We start from the raw sequence: 22,407 nt of genomic DNA on the forward strand, positions 1-22,407 counted from the left end.
CCACTGACCCTGCTGGGCATTAGAAGAGATGAACAAAACCCAATTCCACTTCAGAACCAAACCATACTAGTGTATTTCCACTCCAGTATTTAAAAGGGCTATCTGAAATGAAGCTTTCTTTCTTATGGCCAAATATCCACTGTCCTGGATCAGCCTAAGCAGTTTCTTCAAGAGGTTTCTTAGAAGTCTGTGGTTTGCTAAATAGATAATTCATTTTCTGGACTTCTACTTTTAAATAGCTTTTTTAGATTTTTTTTTTCCTTTGTTTTGTTACTGCTCTTATAATTAAAATGCCTGTCTGAGAGTCTGATACGCTCAGTAATGATCCAAACAGGTGACTGATTTACAATCTCCGTGATAAGATATTAACTTTTAACATCGGTTTTGTTGCCGCTATGCCCCCCATTTGTTGAAAGACATGATCCTGAGCTTTTTTGGTGAAAAGGTGAAGTCTAAAGGGTTTTTACAGCCAATAAATTCATGCTTGCTTATTATTCTTACGTTCCTGTAGGCTCCAAGCACTCCCATGACCACCCTTTCAGCCACATTCAGTTGCCCATGAGCTAGTTTCAATTGTAATTTCTCGGCTGAATCTGAGAGCTGTGGAGGCTATTTTCAAAACATAAATAGCTAAATCTCAGCTGTCCCTGGCTACTTTAAGGGTTCTGGGTTTTATACTCCATCACAGTACTGACATGTATAAGGCATTTTGCGAAGCTTTTACTCTGGACTTCAATACTGCAGGAAGGGAAATTCATAACCTCTTGTCTCGTGTTTGCTCAGAGGAAAAGAAGTGGCAGTGGATCCACAATTCAGCAAGTGTTGCTGATGTACAACATTTCAGCAAAAAATGTCACTTCCAGGTTCTGCTTTAGAAGGCGGTATGGAGATTGTGGGATCATGATGCTACAGCTTCCCTACACTCATGAAGGCTTTCTGTGTCCATGGAGGAGCAGGAGAGGACATACTCTTTTATCTCCTTTTCTACAGAAGTTTTAAACAGCCCGTTTTCTACAGGACTATTTAATAGCATTCAATGAAAATTAAATCAACAGGTTCCAAAGCCCCTCCACAGAAAAAAAGTAAACTCGTAATATCACATAAATACTCCATCACTTGTTTATGCAGATAAACAGGTTTCCTTTCAGACTGAAATTCCCACAACTTCCTCGAGGTGGTACCATGGACACACTAAAATATTTTCTAGGTCCTGGAATGCATACATAGGCTAATTGGATAGATTTTGCAGTGTTAATTTTTCAACCATATTCTGCAGGGAGCAATTACCTGTGTGCAGTAGGAGAATGGTTTTGTGCACGCTGGGCTGCAGTACCGAACTTCTGCAGGTTTCGTCCGAACAGCACACCCTCCTATAAAAGAAAATACAGAGTGACTTCAAGGGCATGCTTTAAAATGTTTTTGACTTGGATCACAGTAGCTAAGGAATGCTTGCTTGCTTATTTTATAAAGTTAAATACTAGCCTATTGAGCATATTAGCATAATATCTGTAGGCATTGCATTAATTAATTTGCCTTAACAAGGCAAGGAATTATTATCATACCCATCTTGTTAATGGAGAACAGAGATATACAGATTTAAGCAATTTGCCACAGGCCACATAGGAAGTTGGGGACAGAATCGGGAATTAGATGCAGATCTTCTGTGTCCTCATTAATGTCTTATCTGCATAAGAAGACATAATCCACATAACGCCTTTGCCCATCCTCACTTGGGGAAGTCTGTGCTTCTATAGGAATAAAAACATGCTAATGAGTTCTTAACTGCTCAGCAACCTTTGCACATAAAACTTTTGTTATTATCTGAACTAGTCATTATAAATAGAACTAGATAAGAACATCTGCATTTCCACTTCTATTCTGTCTTCATTCACCCTGTGCATATCGAGAGAGATCCTACAGATGTGCAAGCCCTACTGTCTTTGCCAGTCTCTCACAGAGCTTCAAAGTGCTGACCATGAATTTCTCTTTTCATCCTGTGCAGGCAGAATTTGTAGGTCATGGCAACAGCAGGCATCTCACATTTTGAGCGATTTGAGATTCCTGTGTGTTGAATAGAACAAGAGGTACAGAAGCTGAGCTCTCTACCACGTGGTGTGATGTTCTCTTCTGTTCTCCACTGTCACAGGAAGGTCGCACTAATGGCTGAGCAAGCCAGCCCAGGCAGCCCTTTTAGTATATGTGTATTTATTTCTTCCCATGACCAACCCAACAGTAGGGGTAACTGACCCAAATACTCTCATGTAACACGTGTGGCATTGACCTGTCAGCAAGGCTGGTGAGATCCCATCTGCCTTTCCTACACACGAATCTGAACTGAAAGTCTGGAGGAGTTAGGAAGGATGTCCAACTTCCCTCTGAGCAGCTGATGCACGGGAAGAAGAACCTGGATGGAGACTTTTCATTCATAATCGTGCATGACAATTTGTTGATATACCTGTGACATTTATTCCATCTGAGCGCTGACACCACACTGTGCGCACATTGTCTCGCCACAGGCTGGTTTTCCACAGGTAGTCATAACACTTCCCTCCTGCAATATTAATACCAGTTAGTCTTCACCTTGCAACAAAACCAGAATAAACTCTTGAATGGGAAGAAGCAGCACTGTGGCCATGTTACCTGAGCAAGGCCGTGTTTCCATCGCTTGTCCAGGGCACCTCTCCTGGTTCTCAGAAGACCGAATAATAAATGCCCTGGATCGAGACTGGTGTCCCATTGTCTCAAAGCTCCTGCCATTGATGCAGGTGAGCTCGCAGGAGCTCCATTCTGACCACTCTGTCAGGTGGCAGTCACCTGCACGTTGAAAAAATAAATCACAGGTTTTCAAAAGGACTCAGCTTTAAAGGAGAAAGAGAATCCAAGCATACAACAGCTTTAATAGTGAAATATCCACAGTTTATCACTTAGTGGTATGCAATATTTGGATTTTCTCTTCACGGGGAATCTCGTTTTCTCAAAAAACAAAAGGCTTTTTCAGGTGATCTAGAAACAGCAGGCTGAGCATTTACCTGATCAGCATTTACCTGATTTACCTTAAGAACAAATGCTTACCACAATGGATGACACTACTCAGAGCTATGGAAGCATCTCCATCTCAAGACAGCTATAAAGGCAGAAATGCACCATGGCTTTCCAAAGACTTTACCTGGGCAAGGCAGAGAGCATGGTAACTGCAGCACACTCTCCTTCAATGGCAGTTCACCACATAATGCATTTTCTACTGGTTTGGATGTAGCAGAAACAGATGCATCATGCACTACACATGTGAGGTTGCGGACTTGCAACCCATCTCCACACTGTCCACCCTACGAAATGATAGAAGGGAACAGAGACACCCATCACTGACGTTAGCAGATAACAGAAGAAACACAGTTGATTCCACCTAAAAAGACTTCAAAGATACAAATTTGGTCTTTGGACTGCAATAGTATCCCCAGTTATGGGAAGACAGATGGAGATCTCCTCTGTACGCATTTCTACAGAGACTCAAAGGCAAGGGCAGAGCCACACAGAAAAGTGTGTTGTAAACAAAGCTGGAGAAGAGGTGGGTACCATAAAAGATTAATACCATATTTGGGAACAGACCTTCATACCTTTTACTAGAGATAGTGAATTTACTGATTCTTAATTAATGCCCAATTACATGAACACAGAAATTTTTGGCTTCTCTGAAGAGGCCAAGAGAAGAACCTGCCCATAAGGAATGGGCATTTCCACTCACCTCCTTTGACGATTTGGCCCAATAGGAGCACTCACATGGTTTAAATCCTGCGACAGCAAAAATCCTCCAGCACACTTAATTAGACTGGAAGGGTTATTGCTCGCTAGGTTGTTTATGTAATTTATTAAAGGGAGCTGTTGGTTCTGGCGTAAACACAGAACAACAACTCACGTCAAATTCTCTACTGAAACATCACCCAAAGTGAGCCATCGCTTGTTAGCACTCCCATTTGAACAAGCAATAGGAGGCTCCATCTGAGCCATTCTACGCTTGTCAGCCCCATTCTGAAATACTTAATAATACACCAAACTACTTGCTGAAGAAGACTTCCTTTACTGGAAAAACCAATATTTTTTGGCTAAAGTGATGATCAAGGGCTGAGGATGCTGTAAGAGCTGAAGCTCTTTCTAGATGCTGGAATTGTTTCATTCTCATCTCAAAAATAGAGTTGCAATGATGTCTGAGGTGCACACCTTAAACCTGTGCAATGCTTTACGAAACATGCACCTGAAGCCTTGTGGAAATGGCACTTAACACAATTCAGTATTTAAAACTCAAGAAGGACGATGAAACATTGCTTTTATATAACCAAGGCAAGTGCTCCTTTGGATCACTTGGCAGTGGATTCTTTTAAAATAATGGATTTCATCTGCAAAACAGAATGGCTCCTGCCGAGTGCATTCATTCAGCAGTGGGTTTGCTAGCAGGAATCTCAAGAATGACTTTCCTGCACACACCTGGCTGCTTTTTAATTCTCCCCATCCCTTCTGTTGCAGAGCCACAATGAAATGGAAATAAAAGCGTAACTAGCTGGATTTAGAGCAGTTGCTAATCAAAAGCATTTTAGAGAAGTATTGACATAGATTTACTATATGCATCCAGATTTAAAGGTTTTAACACCATGTCTCACTTTAGTCAGTATGTAACTTCCTGTTCTAAATTACTGTTTCACCACTGAAACCTCTATTGTGGTCTGAGATTAATGGTGTGTGAATAACTCATGCAGCTGTCAATTTGGATAGAGCTCTTAGAAATGGCTGGTGGAAACTAGAAGATGATGTGGAGAAAATTCTCAAGGGAAATGGGCACTAATCAAACTGCAGTATATTTCCAGCTCAAAGTGGCTCAAGGAATGATTAAATGACTGGAGAGGACAAAAAAAGTTTTTAAAAAGAAACTTATTCTTCTATAAACAATACAGAAGTATTTATATATGAATCAATATATAAATATTCACATGAATATCGAGAAAGAAACAGAAATAGGTGAAAACTGTACTTCTAGGTGTAGCATTGTCCACTATAAGAGTCCACATGCAACATTTTTCACTATTCTATCGTGTGATATTGGAAATACATTCATATTTTCCGATGTTCAGAATAAAAAATAAATAGAAACCATGAACTTTCAAACAATCACACACCATCAGTGTGTTTTTACAATCAGCTGAACACACTTAAAAGATAAAATGTCATCCTGTCATTTACAGTAGGAGATGGGTTTTGGTATATTTGGTAAGGTCACAAGCAATACAGGAGTACTGCATTAACTCCCCTATCATCTTCACAATTATTCATGTCCCCAAAATTATACATTTAAAGATCTAATTAATAGGTATGGAATCAGAGGAAGTTCACTGCAGCAATGGCACACTGAGGATGCAGGGAATAGCTGCTAATCAGAGAACTGCCGAGGTAATGATCATATATTCAAAACTCAGGGGATCAAATCTGTATTGTAAATGCTCTTCCTTAGAAGATGTGATCATTTGAGGTTTGCCTAGAACTGGCAATTGCCTCTTGAGCCATGAGCTCCTTGTAGGAAATGTGCAGGGATTTGACTTCCAGAGGGAATTCCCTCCATTTGGCTGCAAAAGTTTCTACGCTGACGCTATGGGAGATGCAGAACCTACCCTGGGTTTCCTAAATACAGGCTAGAGGTATGGACCCCTCCATGAGCACCTTCATGGAACCTCCATCTCTCATCTCCTTGCCCCAGCTGACCGCTGGTAAAATAAGGAGGTTTACACCAGGTCTGTGTTTTGACAGCCAGGTATCTTCTAAATTTAGCAACACATTAACATAAGGCAGCATCTACATAAACTTCTCTCAGATCACCCTCCTATACTCTTCAAATTTAACACACTAATAAGGCAAGAGATAACAGTCCTAATGAGATGCTTTACCCAGAAGTGCCTTTAAGAAAACTCTTCCCTTTTCAGCTTTTACTGGGGTGCATGTGTGTTCACAGTTCTTTTAGGTAAAGAGTTGATTGAGCAATGCTTTCACAGGTTGATGAGCATTTAATCAGGTAAAAGTTTTCTCTAATGAGGAAGCGTTGCGTGACCACATTTAAGGGAGTGCTTTTAAAACACATTACAAAGGAAGCAGTCTTAGGAATGTTAGGCAGCAAGTGCTTGATAATGTCTAGCTACTTATATTCCTTTAATGGAAAAATTATGAACAGTGTCAGCCACTGCTGATTTTTTTTTTTTTTTTTTTTTTTTTAAACCTTATCAGGGTGAACCACTTCAACTCTAGTAGGAAAATGTTAATGTAATGTAACCCTTTAAGGTTAGGTGTATTGACCACTTTCAAAGTTGTGCATCCCTCTGAATGCAGCAGAAATGCCCCAGGCCCACCAGAAGTGTGCCTGTGCCACGTATAATTACCTGGAGAACAATGCACTGATTTCTGTACTGTGAAAATCAGCAATACAGAACACTTAGTGGGCTCTGTTCCTAAACACGCAGACACCTCTAATTATTCACATGAAGTCAATTTAGTATAAAATAGTCCTTCTACAATTAATATAAGCAGTCTCAGTTATCTCATAATACAAGAAAAAATATTTTAGCTTCATAATTACTTGTCCTGTTTATATTATCACAGGAAGACACTTTCACAATACTCATTTTGGTCTTGCCATAGTATGCATTTACCTTATTTCACAAAGCATCCTTGGGAACAGGACTTCTGAAAGCTTTCTTTAGAAAGTAAGCTTAAGCTTCTTTTCCAGTACAGCACAGGAATAAATTACCCTGTATTTATGAACAACCTTTAATTCCTAAGCACCTCATTAAAGAGAAGTGAACCTGAATAAAATGGCTCCTCTCCAAAACAAAGCAAAGGGCAGAGAAACTACTTCACAGTAATTTAAGGAGAGAAACAGGCTCTACCTCCACTGAATGCGCAGGATGATATCTGGGTTAGGGAAGGTTGTGATTACTTGCTCTGAGCTGAAATTTAGCTGGGTTCTGGATGTGCAGACTTTTAATTTGCACGATGTTATTTACCTGGAGTATGCCAAGGCTTTAATTCAGCTTCTCTACTAATTCTTTTATCAGCTATGTTAGCTCCTATGGATGAAGGTCTCTTCCCTAATGTTTATCAGAATTTGCTTATGTTAGCTGGACATCTGCTGCTATTATAATTTTGTTACATTTATGTTATACATAAATGAATACTGAGTGCAGTACATACAAGGACTATATTCATATCCCTGGTTGCAATGAGTTGTTCTTCATTCTATAAAATACAAATATATTTCTATTTCTCTGATCTTAGACTGTCCAAGGAATGACATGCTCCAAATTTCAGTTGTGAAAACCTGGGAAAGTTCTGGGTATCTGTTCTGTCACCTGCAGTATTCCCTACACATCCATCTACTGCACCTACAAACCATGTAGCTATTCAAGGCATTCGCAGAATGCACAGCAGAAACACAAGGAATGTGTCTATGCACATTATTGGCTTCAATGTCCTACATGGTATAATGTGGACAAGAAGCCACAGATCTGTGCACAGGTCCTGTCCCCTGGGACCAGGCAGGGCACTTTTCCACCTCAATCAGACTTCTCTCATCACCACCTCAGCAAAGCCAGCTTTAAGAAGCCCAAGTGGACTTTGCTTGAAAAAACTCACTGTGAAAGATTCACCTCTGCTTAAACTGGGTTACTGACTAATATGTTTTAATATTGGAAATGTGATCTAACAGATAAGGGTAAAAGAAGCACAGAGGGGAAGAAAAATTCAATTCAAGACTGATGCAAGTCACTGGCAGTGAAAAGATGACTGCTCCAGTGCCAAGCAGAGGTGCTGAGTGTAGGTAAAACACATTGCAACTGAATCCAGCCATTCTTAGATCATTAAAAAGATAGCCAGGCTAAGGAGAAAGTATAAAACAGCATTTCATATAGTAACTCTCAGTATTGTACTGGAGACCTTGGGGGGAAAGACCTGCTATACAGTACTTTTTTTAAAAAAAAAGGAAAGAAAAAACAGGCTAAGCTCTCTGGAAATCTAGTGCATCTATTTTCTTGTTAGAGTTATTTTATATAATTAAATTATAGGTCACCATGACTGTGTTCACTCAAGCACATTTACTCCATAAATCTCCTTTAATACCTCTATAAGCTCATGGTACTTGAACCTGTATTGCTATAAATCGCTGCTGATGGCTAGAAGATGAGGTGCAGAGGTTTACCGCTTCTGAACTTTCCCTGCTTTCTGACGGATCTTACCAGCACCTTCAATGCCCACAGAGACACCTCTGACCCACGAACAGCAGCCTCAATCGATTGTGCCATGTAATGATGATTTTGTTGTTGACCCTGTCTGCAGGAAACCCGAGGAGCCCTTGGGGCGTGCTGGAGAAAGCTGTACCTGGACTCTGCAGGGAGACCACGGGCCAAGCAGCCAGCTGTAGCAAGGCTTCACGGGGCAGCTCCTGTGCTGGGTGAGCTGCTCTGGGCAGGGTCTGCCCTCACCCTCTGCCTGCAGGACCACTGAGCGTCCACGTACCATCTGGCCTAGGCGAGGGAAGAAGACAGGACGTGGTGAAGGAGAACCGGAAGAAGAACAAAAGGCAGATTTTGTGATTTATCAGTATTCCTAGTTCATTTTCCACCAGTAAAATCTGTTAAAAAGGCAATTAATCAGGAAGACTATTTGGATAACATGGATGCAATTGATAAGTCTAAGTGATGCAGTCACTGACATTTTCAAACACAGTTTTAAACCACAGTTTTGTACATTTTCCAAATATATTACTTGTTTATGCAACATATTTAAATATTTGCCTAAACCCTGATTATTAAACATGACAAGAAAATACTTCCAATGGCAGCATCATTTCTAACATTACACATTCAGTATTTTTCCAGAGATTTTTAACAAATGAAATTTTCTTTCTATGAGCAATTATATGCAGCTAATTTGAAAACTGCAAACACTGTAGTGGCTATTACTGTCCATAACCACTTCTGCCATTCCCATTAAAATCCTATTTATTATTGGTGAAAAGTTCTTCAGCCACTGAATAGAAAAAGCAATTATGCTAGTACCTTTGAAATAATAAAACTGAATATATTCATTAAAGTTACAGCAATTCCATTTCCGTCTCCTTTGCCATCCATTTACATCCAGGAATGTTTTCACTCAAAATGCTTCAATTAGAATCCCAGCTCCAATTAAAAAGAAAGGTGGAAAAAAAAAAGTCCTCATGCAATGGGATGCAGAAGATTGTGCCGAGGACAAAATTTCTGCCTTGACTTTCGACAGGTGTAGATTTGAGAGGCAGTTAAAAAGTAAACAAAAGGTCTGGGTAACAAGGCACACATCCAACAGGGCAGAGGCAAGCAGTAATTGCTAATTTGCTGAGGAGAAGCTTTCCCATTTGGCTTGCAGTTGTTCAGCTGCAATGCAATTGAAAGCACAGAGGAGTCTGTGGGGTGGAGATCAAACACCCCTGTGGAGTGGGGAGGCTGCAATATCCACCCAGATCCTTCTCCCAGGTATTTATGCATGCACTTTCGCATTAATGATACTGCAGCTGGGTTTAAGGTGCATCTCTAATAACTGTCATCATGACTGTCTATGGAGCAAGGTTTCAAAAAACATTTTAGCAAATAAAAATTCAAAGCAGACACACCTGGAAAAGCTACTGATGGATACCTTAGCAAGCTCTCTTACCACTCCAATGCTGCTCCCTTTCTCTGACCCATTGAATTCCATTTTTAAACCCATTTAAACCAATTTTAAGACTTCTTCCTTTTCCAATTTTAATCCCCTGGACCTGGGGAGTTTGTAACAGAAGTGATGATAAAAGCTCTTATCCACATGACTGTGCACTCAGCCATCATGGAATCAGATACATTAGGATATAGAAAAAATCATACCAGCTGGGAGGAAAGGAAAGGTAAGAAACTCCTGCGGTTCACTGGGAGTCAGAGCAAGGGCAGAAAAATCCCCCAGCCTGCTGCTGGCATACTGCAGCTCTCTGCTGCCCAACAGGCCAAAATTAGCTGTTTCTTCCTCTCCAGCAATGGACCAAATTTACTGGATTCTTCTTAATTCTGAATGCTGAGAACTGGTAAGCAATGGAAAAGGCTCTTTGGGAAATGGTGGGAAGCCTATGGCTGTGGGGTTTTGGGGTTTTTTTCTGTGGCAGCTCTCCCAGGCCAGGGAGCTTCGTGGCCCCGCCAGGCACAAGTTCCCAAAAACACAGCTATGGAAAAGGCAGTCTCCGAAGGTTAAAAGATCTGATTTCATTAGGAGGGACTTGAAAGCCTGAAGCATTCATCAAGCTATTTTAATGAAAGAAATAATTTCCTTTCATACACTCTGTTTAACATCTTTCTAGCAAAATGTAAATGAGAAGATCACTGAATAGAAAACAATTTCCCTTTTAAGAGGAATTAACAACCATTCTGTATTTACTTACATTCTATTTTCCTACAGTTGATTATCCAAACCATTTAAACTCACTACATTCACACTGGTGTGCTGGTGCTTGACTCATTTAGTCTATCACTTTCTTTTTATACTGTGAATAAATCAACGAAGAAAGAAAATTCATTGAAATCTTTCTTTGCACAGTCACTGCAGTGAGTTTCTTAAAGCTTTGTGATTTTTTTGTCATTCCACTAACATTATCCAGGTGTGCAGTTCCTCAAGTGGCAGAAAATCTCCCTGGTTTTACTTTTTAAATATCTTATGCTGCCTATGGAGAACAAGAAGAATCTCAGTGCATCTGAAAATAATTTGCTTCCAATACAAACTCTGGAAGAGCCAAAGCAATCCTAGTTCTTTCTTTAATTTCCCAGTGAATTTTTCTTTGATTTCCCAATGAATTGGCCACATCTCTGGTTCCTCTGCTCTGCAGAGTTGAATGATACTAAAATTTGGACAAAAAAGTGTGCTGAAAATTGCAAATAAGTATTTCTTCATATCCTCAAATTTGTCATTAGTTGTGAAAGGAGAAAAAAAAAAAAAGAGGCTAGTCTTGTTAATGCTGGTTACTTAAAACTCCATTTTGCATCAGCAGCTGAAATTTCATCTCAGAAACATAGGATCATATTTTCAAATTAGAAGAATAAGATTTTCACCCCAAAAAAATTCTTGCTATTCTTTGCATTTTATTCTCACAAAGCCATGTGTTGCAGTTGAAACCAAGACAATTAAAATTCCTGCTAGAGTTCATCTCAGTGAAATTACTGACACATCGTTATCTCTTTGATGAGCATAAGCACAGCATACAAAACATGGCCCTATCAGGCAGCTGCAAGAGTAGAGCGGGGATCAAGTTACTTAAATACAGCATGGAGGTCAGGTTTGGTCAAGTCACAAAAAAAATGGGACTGGTTATTAAATGGAGCTTTTCATTAGCTTCTCACTGCCAGTCCCTCCAGAAGGTACTGGGGCATCCACAGCTCAGGGAGACGTTTTGGTGGCCCCTCTTCCAGCAACGTGTTCCAGCACCATCAAACTGGAGCTTGCTGCTGGAGTAGCAAGTGAGAGTAAGTCACAAAAATTTCCTCTTCAGAAGCCAAAACCAAAAATGTTTTCCCAAATTGGTGATGAATCAGTGAAAAATATAACCACCAAATTTTTTAGTCGTGCACATCTTTGTCCCCCTCATTTCTGTCACATAGGTCAGTCTGGTGTTGGGGTACGCAACTCTGCAGCCCACAACGGTCTCTGCTGAGCTCTGAGGACTGAGCAAAGCACGGCACTGTGTTCAGCCCTGGGTAACTCAGGTAAATCCCATAATTTATCTGATGAAGTCAGCTTTGTAAGCGGCAAAGCATGGGTTTAGGTGGGTTTATACTATTTAGCACTCCTGTTAGACAACATGGGAGAAATATTATGGGATTGGAAAATGTTTACATAGAAAAATTCAGCATCCTTATATATTTATTTGCCTTAACAAAAGAAATAAAATTTGCTGGGGATTATCCTTACTAAACATCTTTCCAGTAACTTTGTTTCAGGCTGTGGGAGGATCATCCATTACTATACATCTTTTCACAGCAGCACAGCAACTGACATGAGGAACCCTAATATATAACCCAACATCAGCCTAAAGCCCTAACCAGCACCCTGAACAGATGTTGCCCAGAACTACAGCTGCAACAGGCAAATATCAGTTATACATCTCTGTAGGCTCAATGCAGACAGGAAAGAGAGATCTACTTTACTCATCATCATTTATAAAAATCAATATATTCGCCTTTGGCTCCTGTATACCAGAGCTATATTAGCTGTCAGTGCCACATATACACCACTTCATGTTTAAATGCAGTGTTCCATAAAATAAAACCTGAGCAAGAGAGCTACCATCCATTAAAATCTAACACAGCAAATAGTTATTGGAAGAGATGGACAGAATAAAAATATTGGTAACAATGCTTGAGGTAAGAAACACAGAAAAACATAAATCCTGCAACATTAAATTTTGATCTGAACGGTATTTAATTATGTTTCTCTTTGAAGTCGTTTATGGCACTTCAGCAGGCCCTTCACACACTCTCCAAGAAAAGTCAGAAAAGCAGCATATTATTGTGAGCGGAGCCGTTAACAGTATGTACAACTGATTTGCTGTGAACCATGCATCTAAGTCCTACATCTTAGCTTTATCAAATAGTGGGCAGTTACTTATTTGGCAAGGGAAGCCAAATCAGTGTTTGCTGATTCCCACAGCTCATTTATTGTCATCCTTTCTTGTTCCCTGTCTAATTTGAGGCTTCATCCTACTCTTACAAATGCCTGTGAGAAACTCATGGTGATAGCCAAGGTATTGCAGTGTATGCACCTTCAGGCAGGAAACCTTAACTGTATTAATGTTTGAAGTACCACCTATAGATGAGTACATAATTAATGTCTTTTCTGTTAATACCATCAAGTAGTATTTATAACCAACTGGAACTCAGTGAAGAAGCTGAAATGACGGTGTTTCTGCTGTGGGAACCACACAAAGGCCACGGCCACAGGACTGGTGCCAAAGTCCCTCCATCACGGATGTTTGACATCAGTGTAGTTCCATGCTTAATGGTTGCTGCAGCAAAACTCAAATCAGGATTGGGGCTGCAGTTAAATATACCATGTGCTTGGAATAACTTGGATGCAAAGTACTTTTGTTTCATCGACACTCCTGCTTTGGACTGAGATTCAAAAAGACTTTTGGGTCCCTGCAAAACTGTTCAAATGATAGACAAAGACTCAAAAAAACTTGGCTTCTTTATGATATGATTTTTAAGACAGCTTTCCTAGCTGCTTAGCTGCCATAGGTTCAGAAAACAGTATCTCCAGCTTTTAAATTGTACACATCTACGGCCTGAATAGTACGAGCCAGCTCTCTCGCTAGCAGTGTAATGAAGTTACAAACTTTGAGGACCAGAAGGTGACCCATGGACTGAGCTCAGCTTAGGCTTGACTGTGCGGTTCAAGAAGCCTTAATGAGGTTCGGCACCTACAATCAGGACACTCACTGGAGTGCTTCAGCCGGGCACAGACGTTTCCAGTTTTCCTCTGCAGAAGCTCAGTTCTGATTTAGGACATGAAGTAACTAGTCCTTGCATGTACTGGCAACCATCAGACCTTTAACCGGTCTTTAGGATTTGCATAAGCATTTTGGGATCAAAGGCAGAATACTAGACGTACCTTTACTTGAGTACATCCATTTGCAAACTATGCAATGTAAGAACTCAGGACAAAAATAACCTTCAGGCGTTATATAAGGTGAGCGTGCTAAAAGCCGTAAGGAAGTTACAACCTGCTTACGCACACAGAGCTCTGTTTATTTTAGTAAGTGTTTGAACACTCAAAGAATTAATTTAAGTCCATTCTGCAACATGAGCATTAGTACTCCAAAACAGATTTTGGAAAAAAAATATAAAATAAAATTTGGAATTAGTAATACTCCTAGTGTGGTGTTGTTAAAACATTCTTCATGAATTATTCATTTCTGTTAAGAAAGCACTGCCTTACAAGAGGGCTAAAAGCTCTACAAAGAAAGAACACCCCTAATCTAAATATTAAGCTTTTTCTGTATCATGCTTTGATCTCCGAAATCCATCTGAAGGAATCGCTTTATGGAAGTTAAGAGCTTTTTTCTTTTTAACCTTAAGTGAATTTGACTCAAATATACATTATGGCTCTTGAATCTTAAAGACTATTAGCTGTACATCTGCTGCACATCAGAAGCCTGGGAACTAATGTCACAAGCTCATTTTGAATAAAACCTTCAATGCACTTCCTCATGTCAATACTGAAACAGGTTTTTTTTAAATCACATAAAGTTAAAAAAGGTCCTAATCCTTTCACTTTCTGTATGCTGGTGAGCATTACTGGCTGTAGAAAACCTTGATGAAGTTACTGGAGTCATGAAACTATCAAGGGACCTGTAGATACAAGATGGAGACAGAGGCATATAAAAAATGATGAAAAGTAGACTTACTAGTTTTTCTTCAATGGGATGCAATTATGTTTATCTGTTTCTTAAGAATCCTGTAACTCTCCCCAGCTCTACGACTCCCCCTGTCTCAAGGGTTAATGTTTCCTATGACTGAATGTTGAAAGTTTGAATTAATTAATAAAATAATCCTCCAGGCATCTGTCTACTTGTTTCCTAAGTTGCATTTTTCACTTTAGACTACTTTGAAAAAAAGCCTGCTTTGTTCAAAAACCCCAAAACCTCAGGACCCCGGTGCGACCCTTGCGCTCTGCTCCCCTGCTCAGGGTCCTCCTGGGGCTGGAGGTCCCATCTGCACGGCATTGCTGAGGTGCATGGGGGGAAACGGGACACGAGGGGACTCACCGCCGGTGCCACACGTGTGGGAGCACTGCGACCAGGCTGACCATGCTGATAGCTGGCAGTCCACTGTGCATCCCACCACACACTGACTACTCGTCTGCACCGGCTTCTCCAGGCGAAACTGTGAGATGACAAGGAAACACAAGTGTCAGCCACACTGGTCCCCCAGCCACCTCCTGCCACAGCTGGGCATCAAGTCATTTGTGGTGACAACGAAAATCGGTAGCAGCTCTGGTGGGACACCACGATTGCCGCTTACGGGGAGTTTTCCCAAGGGTGCAGTCAGTGAAAGCAGTTTCAGTGTTGAAGCATTTCACGTCTAAGAGTTTCTCAGTGTTTGGGTCTTATGCTGAAAGGACAATCCCAAACTTCTAGTAGAGCACAATCTCCCTGGCCACCAGCTTTGTCAGAGCCACTGGGATGGTGCAGGTTTGGTAGCCATGCCTCATGCATTTGAGTCAAGGAGTGATCCCACCCACTAACATCCCAGGGATGCTTTTGTTCCCCAAAGCACCCAACTGCTGCGCTCCCATCACTGAACACAACTTCTTCACTGTTTATTGATGATGTCTTGGTGTGGATCAGAAGGCACCAGCTTTCTGGAAACGAAATGAACCTCTGGGCGTTGCCATGCCCCATGCACACGCATGTGCCGTCCTCACCCGCTGGCAGTGCTGCATGCTGACGGTGGCCCCATCGCTGCGCCGGCAGCTCAGGAGGCGGCGCCGCTCTCCGTGCCCGCAGGTGGCATTGGCATCCAGCTGGCACCCGCCCCAGCCTGCGGACACAGAGCAAAGGGTGCATGAGCTGTAGGTCATGGCTGTCCTGTTTTACATGTTTTTACTCAACATGTGGGTTACATTTGCCGAAAGCCGTGCTTCCTCACATCAAGGCATACCAAACCAAAGAACAACCCACACAAATGCAAGCTGCTCTCAAAAACTGAGCAAGTCCCCAAGGGGAAACCACTCACTTTGCACTCAGATATCCCCTTAACGAAACCAGTACATCAGAGTGGACAGAAAACTGCTAAACACTGATAAAGTGTATCAGTTCAATCCAGCTGGCATATTTACAAGTCTGAAGTAAAATTTCACTTTAGTAAAGCAGCTGAGGAAGTTTCTGAAGGATAACTGGTTTAACTTATTCCTTGTTTCAAGGCAAAGCTTTCCATTATTTAAAACTAAGCTGTAATGCTCATGAAATATAAACCAGTATTTCTAGTGGAAGAAAATTCATACCTTATTCCTTGTCTGAAATTATGACAGTCGGAATACAACTAAACTGAAATAAGCCTTAAAACACCATTTAAAATAAACAAAAAACCATAACACAACTAAAATTTCCATACACCACTAATAAACAGGACGCATATGAGAAGAAAACCTGTTACTTTGTGTCTTCCACCTCTGATAAACATGCACACATAAATGTTCTGCATTTCTGAAATGTGACAATAAAAAAGGCATCGTCCTGCTGCCTGTGTGTTCCTGAGGCTTTTATTTCAAACAGGCTGAGTTTATATTCAGGTACTTTATCCTGCTTTGTTGTCCCTTCCCACAGCCCCCAAACTCCTCTTAGAATCATAGAATCGTATTATCCTAGAATAGTTACGGTTGGAAAGGACCTTAAGATCATCTAGTTCCAACCCCCCTGCCATGGGCAGGGACACCTCGCACTAAACCACATCACCTAGGACTTCATCCAGCCTGGCCTTGAACACTGCCAGGGATGGAGCATTCACAACTTCCTTGGGCAACCTGTTCCAGTGCCTCACCACCCTCACAGTAAAGAACTTCTTCCTTATATCTAACCTAAACTTCCCTTGTTTAAGTTTGAGCCCATTTCCCCTTGTCCTATCACTACAGTCCCTGATGTAGAGTTCCTCTCCAGCATCCTTGTAGGCCTCATTCAGATACTGGAAGGCTGCTATGAGGTCTCCACGCAGCCTTCTCTTCTCCAGGCTGAACAGCCCCAACTCTCTCAGCCTGTCTTCATACAGGAGGTGGTCCAGCCCTCTCATCATCCTCGTGGCCCTCCTCTGGACTTGCTCCAACAGCTTCATGTCCTTCTTATGTTGAGGACACCAGAACTGCACACAGCCCTCCAAGTGGGGTCTCACAAGAGCAGAGTAGAGGGGCAGGATCATTTCCTTTGACCTGCTGGTCACGCTTCTTTTGATACAGCAAAAAAAATTGATTTTTTTAATACACAGCAAATCTTTTCAATCCCAGAACAGGACTTTGGAAACACACAGGCATCTCTTGGAGTCCAGCTGTCAGTTAGTTGATGCTGTCTTAGATCTCTCTAACAGATCTAAGTTAGTTGACGCTAACTTAGATCTCTCCTCTCTCTGCCCTTCTCATTTATCCGAGCTAGTCAAAACAAAAGCTTTTCCCTATTTTTGTTACTCTATTTGCAACAGATCTAATTGCTTCTAAGGTCCTAAATAATGCATTTTGCTCTGAATATCCTACACCCACCCATAACCCACATTGCCTTCAAGCCAGACTTGTCAGTATTATTTGCTTCACAGTGTCACTCAGATGATAACATTTCAACTGGAATTTTGTAATTAATTCTGTTGATAACCCACCAAAAAGAAGACATTCCATTTAATCTGTTTTATTTCCAATGTACTTGCAATAACAACTTAAATACAAAAAATGTGCATTGTCTACTACCCTGTAAAAACCTAGGCATGTAATTAACTTTATTGAAATCAGTGATGTCTACATGTAGCTCTTTAATGTGAAGGCTTTAACCAACACCACAATCAAACATGACTAAAAACACAACTGGAGAAACCCTTTAAGGAGGTGAATCTTTTATGGAAAGATATTTGGAAAAGCAGAACATCAATTTAATATACATTGCAATTGGTGTCACTTCCCGCTAAGAGTATATTGGAAAGTATCTACCTACCTGTTAGATTGTACTGATATTGGAAGCAATTTTGATTAAGAATACATGGCTTCATTTGTGAATCTTCAGGGCAGGGCTTTGTATTGACAGAAGACCTTAGCACTTGTCTAGTTCGGGTTTGCATAATATTCGGATCACACACCTGTATACAAAATTGATAAACAGTACTAGAGACCCTAGTAAATCATACAGACACTGACCACCTGGGGTTGTTACATGCACATCCATGGCCGTATAAAGGTACAATATAACCACACTTTCATTCTAAAGATACTTAAAAGGCATATGAAAGAAATGTGGTTCAAAGGCAAAAATCCAGTATTATGAAAAATCATACTTTTTTACTCTGATTTGCTCTTTTAGGCACTCTTAAACTATTTCTATACTTTCTTGTAAGGATCCTTGGGGACAATAGGATAAAGATTGTGCCATTTTGCTGTGATCTAGTTTCCACCTCTTTCCAAGACTTTCAGTAAATTGCATCGTACTGAATAATAGGACAGGATTTCTGGCACAATTAATACATTTTTAAGTAATAACTGATGTTACAGCAAAGCTTTCATTTCTAGGAAGGACATTTGTAATTGCCTATCAGTTTGTAATGCTGACAACAAGTCATGGTGACTTTTCAAAGTATGTGATACAAATACTGATGACCGACTGCCCAGGACCTTCCTGTTTACATTTTCATGTGAACATCATAGAATCATAAGAATCCCAGGTTGGAAGGGACATCAAGGATCATCTGATCCTACCTTTCTTGGCAAAAGCACAGTCTAGACTAGCTGTCTAAGCACCCTGTCCAGCCAAATCTTTAAAGTGTCCAACACTGGGAAATCCACCACTTTCCTGGGCAGAGTATTCCAATGGCTGACTGTTCTCATTGTGAGAAAGTTTCTTTTGCGTCCAATTGGAATCTCCTGAGGAGTAACTTGCGCCCATTGCCCCTTTTCTTTTCCATGTGACTCCATCTTTGTAGCCACCCTTTAAGTACCAGAACATGGTGATAAGGTCTCCCCTGTGCTGTTTTCTCTAGGCTGAACAAACCCAGCTCCCTCAGCCTTTCCTCACATGGCAGGATTCATCTTTGATCATCTTTGTGGCCCTTCTCTGAACTGTTTCCATCCTGCCCACATCATTTTTGTATAGTGGGGACCAAAGCTGAACACAGGATTCCAGGTGTGGCTTGACAAGTGTTAAGTACAGTGGGATAGTGACATCTTTATCTCTGCTGGTGATGTCCTTGTTGATATAAATCAGCATCCTGTTGGCCTTCTTGCCTTCAGCTGCACACTGTTCACTCCTATTGAGCTTGTTGTCCACCAGGACCCCCAGGTCCCTTTCCACAGAGGTCCTCCCCAGCCAAGTAGATCCCAGCCTGTGCTGCACTCTTTGATTGTGCTTAGCCAGGTGCAAGACCTCACACTTGTTCTTGTTGAACTTCATAAGGTTCTTTTTAGCCCACTCCTCCAGCCTAATACGAACCAACTGAGGCAGGTTTTCATTTGTGTTTGTACATCACAGGCATGAAAATTTTTAGCAGCCCTCCAACCTCACTCTGTTAGCGTTGAGGCATAGGGCTGTTTTGCTTTCCATTTCACTTCAGACTTAGCAATAGAGACCAAATACTTTCAGTATTCTAAGAAACATTCCCTTTATGGAGAAGGAAGCATCTGCTCACCCCTACAAATCCCCTCCTGCAGCCTTCTGCTTAACATGCCTCTGTAGTACAAGAAAGCTGTTCTCTTTGGATGTTACACAAAGGTGTCACCTGGCTCTGTTTACATGTTTCTTAGTTATTTCCCTTGGTGTACTTAATTTGGGGCTACAGCATAAGCACTGCCTGGGCTGTGAGGAACGTGGTTCCACTGTCAGTGCTCCAACCTTGGCTGCCACATCCATGTCTCAGGCCAAGGGGAAGTACTTCAGGAGGAAGGAGTCATAGCACCAACGATTAAATGCCTGTGACACAGGGCAAGGCTGAGGTGAAGAACACTAAGAATTGCTATTTTGTCTCATTTAACAAAATGAGTCTTTAACAAAAAAGTCTAAATAAGCTTATTCTGAAGCCAGGGTGCTTACGGAAATATGTAATAGCGATTTTGACTGCAAGGCTAGGACAGAAAAGCGGCCCCAAGTGCAGGGGCTCTGACTCGTTGAAACATTTCCCTGCAATCCAGTACAGGGGGAATGGATGTGTGGAAGTGGTCGCAGCAAACCTAATGGAAATAAATCCCTGTTAAAGGTATTCACAGCCATTTACTGAAGAAGAGAACCTATTTAATTCCTAATAGTCTCTCATTAGGACAAAAGACCACTCAGGAACAGCAAATAAAACAAAAAAAACCCCAATGCATGTAGAAATATATTTTCATTAATGCTTGGGAATTTAAAACATGATTTTTCTATTAGAGTGGTTTACTTCCAAAAAATAACTAACATTTCAAAACCACAGGCTAATTATCATGCAACTGCCTGCTAACACTGAACCCTGAATGGATAAAGTATGGATAATTCCTGTATTGTGAATATTAAACAGAAATGCAATGGCATCGCAGCATAAATTTGTATCTCAGACTGCTGTAAACTGGATTAGTTGCACAGATGATAGCATAACTAAACAGAATGAATATCAGGAAAAACAGCAAAAAATTCTTGTCCGGTTTTAAAACTGTATGTTCAGGGCTAATATTCCTTATGTTTACACAGTGCGAAGGAAATTCTACCATGTCATTATTGCTGACACAGACCTTGTCAAATAATTTTAAATGTTAATCTTATTTGAATACCCACAGTCATCTAAAATACCCAAGTGTTCTTAATTATCTGAATATTAAACCTATGCTAAGTGTTTACCAATAGTTTACTGTCTTTTCCACAACTAATCTGATTGTACATCCTCACAACTAACACTAATAACGTAAACGATTTGCCAATAAAACAAAACGAAAAAAAAATCAAAGAAGGTACCTCACTAGCTACTCCTAATTAATGTTTCTCTGCATTATGTTACCAAAGGGAAAAAAAATCAATAAATGCTGTGACAGAAGTTGAGTCTGTGCCATCTCAGAAATACTTGCTTTTTCTCCCTTTAAAACACGAACCTGTAGACAGAAAATACGCCTCATTTGTAGATAAGTAACTTCTTTTAATAAAATAGCATGCACCTGTCTAGCATGCATCCTGCTGGGCTCGATTACAGGGCATTGACGCAGCTCAGTGCTGCACACACTGTCATACAGCCCCCCCCAAAGATTTCCTGGCGATCAGGACCATTTTCCCACTCAGTTGTCCTCCTGGTGGGTAGCAGACCAATCTAACAGGTAAAAATCTATCTGGTGCTTGCCAGGATCCAAACAAGCGACCGGTTCACTGCAGCTCTGAAGCCACCGTTCTCACTGTGCTGATGAGCCATGTTGTTCAGAAGCCAGAGCCGATGTGATAAGCTCCCCACTTTTACTAGTTCTGAATAATAAAGAATCTCTGTAGAAAATGTGTTCATTTAATCAAGCTGAGTACAGGGGAAACATGCAAAAATTCAAAGTCGGCAAACTGTAACTAATATCCTGTAATATTATTTGTTGAATTTCTCTTTACGTCAATTGAGAAGTCAATTTAGTTTTATAATTGATTTTCTGGCCTTACTCTTTCAAGTTAACTATGTAAAAAATTGAGCCAAATACATACGGAACTGAATGAGCAGTAGGAGGGAATGACTTGCAAAAAAAAAAGATGAAAGTTGGGATTTTCAAAGGAGCAAGAGGGAGATGAGCATCCAGTTACCCTGGAAACTCAATGGGATTGCGTGCACAACTCTTGCAGGATCCCTCCAAAATTCCAGGCTGGAAAAATTAAGTATTTATGACGTGGCAAAGGTTGAGGAATTGCTTGGCAGACTCAAAGTCATTTGAGGATGTGAACGGTGACAGCTAAAGAGGAGGGATTGTTTCCAGTGGGGAGTTGCTGAGGGTATTAACAAACAGTAACAAACAGACGTGCACAAGCTGCACAGTAAAAGGAAGGTATTATTTCACTATTGTCATCACTGCTATCACTACCAATGGTATGTATCTAGTCCTGAACTTGTATCTTAAAAAAGACTGAGTGAAAAACCAGTCACCATCAATGGCAAATTACATTTTTAGAAGGTAGGACAGACACAGCAGTCAGTAATACAGAAAAGGCATCAAAAGAAACAAGTATTATTTGCGTAATTAAAGTAAGAAATCATCACAGAGTTAATTAAGATTTGGGCAAGATTATGGAAGGGGTTGATTCTGAATATTCTCACAAATGAAGAAAATGACAAAACCAATTGACTGTTCAAATACTCTTCCATACAAAATAGTGACAGTGCCGTTCATGGATCAAGACCGGATCTGCTCTACTCCACTAGGAATCCCAGTTTCTTATCATAAGCATATATGAATCTACAATTTTGGGAGTTTAAAATAAATAAAACCCACTGTGATTCAGCAATCCTTTACCGAGTATATTCATTTACAACTCCTCTCTTCCCACTGAGTGGATGCTATACTTTCAAAGACACTGTTTTACTTCCCACTGTTCTATTAATAACTCCTACTTTCAGTGATCATAGTTTAAGCTTTTTTTCAGTTATTTTTATATTAAGTCAGCCATTACCT

The 22,407-nt window shown here is 40.7% G+C and overlaps 1 protein-coding gene across 3 annotated transcripts in view; it reads right to left on the reverse strand.

Annotated features, from left to right (window-relative positions):
- The window catches only part of THSD7B (thrombospondin type 1 domain containing 7B), a 398,006-nt gene that overhangs the window by 6,363 nt on the left and 369,236 nt on the right, over window positions 1-22,407 (reverse strand). For all 3 annotated transcript variants that reach the window (XM_030486445.1, XM_030486444.1, XM_030486446.1), the window contains 8 exons: window positions 17,762-17,903; window positions 15,499-15,614; window positions 14,840-14,957; window positions 8,407-8,552; window positions 3,167-3,326; window positions 2,641-2,814; window positions 2,456-2,551; window positions 1,288-1,370 (listed from right to left, as the gene is read on the reverse strand). In XM_030486445.1, coding sequence (XP_030342305.1) covers window positions 1,288-1,370; window positions 2,456-2,551; window positions 2,641-2,814; window positions 3,167-3,326; window positions 8,407-8,552; window positions 14,840-14,957; window positions 15,499-15,614; window positions 17,762-17,903 — 1,035 coding nt within the window. The remainder of the gene's footprint in view (window positions 1-1,287; window positions 1,371-2,455; window positions 2,552-2,640; window positions 2,815-3,166; window positions 3,327-8,406; window positions 8,553-14,839; window positions 14,958-15,498; window positions 15,615-17,761; window positions 17,904-22,407) is intronic.

The sequence above is a fragment of the Strigops habroptila genome, chromosome 5 (genome assembly GCF_004027225.2).
Source record: "Strigops habroptila isolate Jane chromosome 5, bStrHab1.2.pri, whole genome shotgun sequence".
Taxonomy (NCBI): Eukaryota; Metazoa; Chordata; class Aves; order Psittaciformes; family Psittacidae; genus Strigops; species Strigops habroptila.